Source organism: Arachis ipaensis, chromosome B04 (assembly GCF_000816755.2).
Source record: "Arachis ipaensis cultivar K30076 chromosome B04, Araip1.1, whole genome shotgun sequence".
Taxonomy (NCBI): Eukaryota; Viridiplantae; Streptophyta; class Magnoliopsida; order Fabales; family Fabaceae; genus Arachis; species Arachis ipaensis.
Window position 1 is genome coordinate 3,660,128 of NC_029788.2, and position 5,642 is coordinate 3,665,769.

The window sequence follows — 5,642 nt, forward strand, 5'->3', positions numbered from 1 at the left end:
ATTTAAAAATTTAAAAGATATTAAAAATTTTTAATTTATAAAAAAATGTGAAAAAAACTAGTCGGACTAATTTTATCCACTTACAATGATTAAATGGCAAATGACGCGTAAACAAATAATGTAACACGTGGCACATGCTAACAAGTAGACAAATAGTATTGTTACACGTGACATAATTATCTACACCAATATACCATGTGTCGCCGCTCGATCTATTATCATATTATTACACACGGTCAAATTATATTGCGAAAAAATTCACTAACGATCTACACTATCAAATCACATTAGCACGCTATTAATAAAAAATGGATCAGGAAATTTATTGCAGTTTTGCCGTTATAAGAGATTTAATTAGTAAAATTTACAATTTTGGTGTACGAAGGAATCTCATACACCATTTTGGAACTTTAATCACCAAACCACATACAAAACCACGAGATAAATCACCTATACTTGGTCTTCTATAATGAGAGCTGAATGAATAATGCAAGTACCTAAGCCATTTTTCCATTATGCATTTGTAGCTTCCTTTCTTCTGGGGGTACCTTTTTTGCTTTTGGGTATTACAAGAGTAATGTTACTCAGGGAACCATGTGTATGAACCACACTGAATCCAAGCCTTTAGTAACAACTCATTATACACTGCCGTTCTTTCTTGTTTATGGTCCGGAGACATTTACTTTCCAAACATGCCAACAAAATACCAGTTAAGGCTTGCTCAAAATGGCTACTGTCGGGTGACAAAATTTAGCTTACAAATATAAGAATCATGTTGACCAAAAATAAATAAACAATGAAGATAAAGGACATCATGACATGGCGGGTCATGTTACATGTATAACACTAAAATCTACAAAATTGTCATCCCTGGATTTTGGGATATATGCACATGTTTGATATTTAATGACATACTAATCAGCAATCCTTTGAAACTTCATCTTTCCTTCATCTAAGACGGCCATTTGTTTCCTTTTCTTAGATAACTTAGTGGCATTTTGAAATCCACTTTGTTCATCACTGAATTGAACAGCTGTTCGAGCACGTAGTTCTTCCAAACTCTCACCTTCTTTTGCTCGCTCTATTACCTGAAAGTAAAATGGCAATTAGCTCTCAAATATTTGATGTTTAACAGCCGACTTTCTAGTCTCTGTTCCCTTTTTCTTTCCCGCAAATCCATAATTTAGTTTCACTTACTAGATGCCTTCCATAAAGATGGGTGCTTGAAAGTGCCTTAAGTGCATTCTGTGCTTCTTGCTGAGTAACAAACTCCACAAAAGCAAATCCTCTATGATTTCCGAACTTCATTGGCAACCTTAACCTTTTAACCTGCACAGTTATCATTCATCAAACAGCAGGTAAAGCAAAACACATCTTATTTACAGAAATGAACCAACATTGTACAGAAGCAGATGGAAACCGCCCAAAAAAAGAGGTATATCAGTTAGAATATGCATAAATAATCAGAACTATATGACTTCAGAATTCAGATTTAACAAAAACAAGTTAAAATGTTACTAATGAATTAGCCCAAGAATTTGATCACTCAACAAATACTCAAAACTAATTGACGGATTATCTTGTTTTTATAGATGGTCCATGGAATAGCAGGCCCATTACTTCAAGATGTAACAGGTCAAGATTTCATCATTCATACAGATCCCACATGTAAGAAGTAATTTAAATCATTTGGATTTTTCCATGAGGCAAATGTTCAAATCACGTGAATCACTGTGCTGCTTCTGTTAAATAGAAGCATCAAACAAAAATTTGGAGCACAAAAGAGTATTTACCAGCATATGGCACCAACTACCAAGTATAATTTTTATAGTAATTACCTGTCCAAATGGACTGAACAACTGTCTCAAATCCTTCTCTGTTGCCTCAAAAGCAACATTTTTAACAAGCAATTTTGTTGAACTCTTGTCCTTCTCAACTGTCTTTTGTAATTGGCCACCATTCTTGGCATGACAAGGTTGTAAAATAAGAGCATGCCCATCCAATACTGTCCCCTAAAAACAATAAATTAAAATAAATAAATTAAAATTAAAACAAGAACTAGAATCAAGATCTCAAAATGCATATAACATGCATAATTTATACAGTAATGTATACCTGTAAATCCTTGCAGATATTTGTAGCAGTCTCCAGAGAGTCAAACTCGATAAATCCAAAACCCATAGAAACATTTTTCCCATTTTTCAAATGCTTCTTCACCTATTGGTTAATGACAGAACAAAAGTTTGAAAGAGCTAACATAACTAGGAATAAAGCAGCACTTAAACCCATAACTGGTTACCTTAACACTCAAAATTTTTCCCTCTTTCATGTGTTCATTGAAATGTTTCTTCAAACTCTCATTTGTTGTTTTGAAATTGAGATTCTTGACAAACAAGGACCGACCCTGCAACATTGTAGATTAATCAACAATAGATGAACAGGCATTATTAAACGATCTTAATCATTCTAAAGAATATTCTCTGCAGTGCATCATCATGTAAAAGACAGCACCAGAACAATTTCAAGAGGCTGCGCCACTTTCATCTTAGAGAACTTAGAGGCCTCAGGACTCAAACTAGCTAAAAATCTATAGTAACATTCACTTTCTGCTTTCTATAGTTTCTGACTCAAAGCATGCTAGCATTTTCCAAGAGGATTTATCTTCAGACACAATTTAATATCGGGTTGACTTCTTAGTGTTTTAGTGCTGCAGATGGTCTTTCCCAAAACTATTTATCAGGTACTATCTACTTGTGGAGATCAGTATGACTTGTCTCAATTTTATAGTACCAAAATAGTTTCATTTTGTTCTTGTGAGGAAACCCTGTCCTCACTCAACATATTCTCTCTTTCGAATGTGTGCATTTCTTTAATGTTGTATTAAACTGAAAAAAAAATACTAGAATATATCTCACGTTTTACTGCATGCTCATCTTTCAAAGTTGATAACCAATATCAACACTAGGTAGAAGTACTTCACTTCATCAAGTAATGAACCCACACAAAAAAAGAAATTAATTCATAAACATAAGATATTATCCCCCATATCCACAACTTAGGCTGCTAAATGTCTGAGCTTATATATTTATGCTTTTGACCTTATTTCCCTTTTCCTTTTACTATGTTCTACGTTGCAAATTTTTTTTCCCGAAAGACAAAAGGGAATCGAGGGGAATAATTTCAAAGGTCAAACCTCCACTCTGTCTGGATCAATATCCTCATCTGATATTCTTTGCACATGTTGCTCCAACATTACCCGCTTGGCATCATTTTCCCCAACTGCTGTATTCAGTTCATTATTTCTAGATGTTGTACTTTGGCTAAGAATGTCGAATGGAGCCCACTCCAAGTATAATGGAGCATCCCTGCATTGAATCGAATATGAAATTAGATAATTATCCTTCAATGAATCCAAATACTAGCATGAGAATGTGGAGGTAACATATATCGATGGAAGAGGGGAAACACTCCTTGAACCAAGATTATTCATAATATAAAAAAATGGGAAGACCAATCAAGATGCATATCCTAGAGAAGTGGAAACAGATTCATTCATTGCTGGAGAATAGCCTATAGATTTATTTTCAATTCATAGCAATAAAATCAAATATATTCTGGTGACTGGGAGTTACAGCCAATAGAAAAATAAAATCTTACTTGTAACGCTTGTAAGCTAAACCTCTAAAAGCAGATCGAGCTTCTGCTGCTTCAAGGAAAACAACCTGAAATACCATTCTAAAATTAGTTATAAAATGGCCAGCCATAGACATCACCTTTTTTTCCCGATAACTAGCCATAGACATCACTGAATCATGAGACTAAAGGTAAGAAACAATACTGCAATGAAAAAATTCAGAAAGAAAAAGGTTACATTAAGAATCCCTTTGGCATGCTGTATAAAGCCTATAGGATAATGTTATGGGGAAAAAAAGAAAAAAAAAAAACAATGACATGAGAAGAATTAAAATAGTAGATCACGATGCAAAATTAGGTTTGACTAGCTTATAATGTATATGGTCTCTCAATCTCTTTTTTCAACTAATCTATATTTTACTTGAAAAAAAAAATAATTGTTTTCAAAATTCAGAATATTAAATGAATATTATTTAATTTAATAATAAAATAATCCTATACAACAATAACTAAACCTTTCCTTGCTGGGGGTCATAACATGAATAAAAGCCATATATTCTATCTTTATTATAAATCATACTTATACTTAAACCATTAATGTCTAAACTTTTTTCTTTTTTTTTTTAGTTTTATCTATAACTTTTCTAGGTCTCGCAAAATTGCACTCTCACTATGCCTTAAGCTATTCGACTAGCTTCTATCTGATCCACTTGGTTTACATAGATGAAAGGTCTCCTCTACCTACCTAAGGTGAGATTGTACCATCTTTGTACAATAAGCACAACCCCAACATTCTCCATAATCACTTATTCCTAATCCTATATTTTCTAATTTCCCCAAACATCCAGTATTGTAATCCTCGTCTGTATAACATATTAACATTTAACTTTATTGTTGACTTTTTTATCACCCAAGATTTAGTCGCATGTAATATTACCAATCTATGTTTATTAATTTCATTTATAATAAAATATTTAAAATAGCTATAGTTAAAAATTATAAATAATTGAAAAGATAATTATATTTAAATAAAATGTAGAAAACACGAAATTTTGGATTAATAGGGCCGTGTTTGGATATTTTAGATGTAGAAAACAAGTCATTTTGCTTTCCAAACACAGCCTTATTAATAGAAAACATGTCACCTCTCACTTTCTATCTTTACAAAGATTCTCTCTTTAAAGGATTAAAAAAGATTCTTTGAATTTTCGTTTGGATATTTTAAGCCTTTTTTTTCTTTTTCTCTTTTTATTTTTCCAATTAATATAGTTAATTCCCTGAATGAACAAAAATGGAAATCAATTTACCAAAAAAAAAAAGAATGAAATAATTCAATAACAATAAGATAGATTACGCTATCAAACACCCAAAATGATATTGCAGACGTACAACTTAAAATTTGAGGAGAAGAAAGTACCAGAGCCAGTGTCTTCGTTGGAGGGAGAATTATTTTATCCAAACTACCAAATTTCCCAAACATCTTTGCAAGTTCATTTTCCGTCGAACCATATGGCAGGTTCTTCGCTAAAAGTACATGATTGCTTCTTTTTAAGCCATCAACTTTTCCGTTGGCAAGTGCCTCCAAAGACTCCACATTCACTCCAGCATTTGCAAAAGCCTTTTTTGTATCTGAAATCACTTGAGTTTCTCCCAGAGCAATACGTACAGCAAGATCATCAGCTTCTCGGTCTAATAAATCACTTTTACTGACACCATATTTCAAAGCAATGTTTTCCACGACCTATCAACATTTAAAATCAACACATCATAATTATTATTTGCAGAGACATGCAACAACTGACCATAAACCATAACTCAGATTTGCACAAAGCAAAACAACACAGTGATGTAAATCCAACAAAAAGAAAATAGAATACTCCCTGTACCCACCAAGGCAAAACTGAAAAAGGTATAAGGGAGGCATGATCACAATTTATATCTATTACATTAATAAAACATATAAGTTAGGGGTGAATGAGGAAAAAGTTTGCAGTATCTCCATATACCAA

At 32.8% G+C, this 5,642-nt stretch overlaps 1 protein-coding gene across 2 annotated transcripts in view; it reads right to left on the reverse strand.

Moving 5' to 3' along the window:
• LOC107638452 (probable RNA-binding protein 19) overlaps positions 731-5,642 on the reverse strand; it is a 13,543-nt gene continuing 8,631 nt past the window's right edge. For both annotated transcript variants that reach the window (XM_021120472.1, XM_016341731.2), the window contains exons 10-16: positions 3,658-3,722; positions 3,194-3,365; positions 2,300-2,404; positions 2,116-2,217; positions 1,839-2,012; positions 1,198-1,329; positions 731-1,088 (exon numbers count right to left, since the gene is read on the reverse strand). In XM_021120472.1, the coding sequence (XP_020976131.1) occupies positions 915-1,088; positions 1,198-1,329; positions 1,839-2,012; positions 2,116-2,217; positions 2,300-2,404; positions 3,194-3,365; positions 3,658-3,722 (924 nt within the window). In that variant the 3' untranslated portion in view covers positions 731-914. The remainder of the gene's footprint in view (positions 1,089-1,197; positions 1,330-1,838; positions 2,013-2,115; positions 2,218-2,299; positions 2,405-3,193; positions 3,366-3,657; positions 3,723-5,642) is intronic.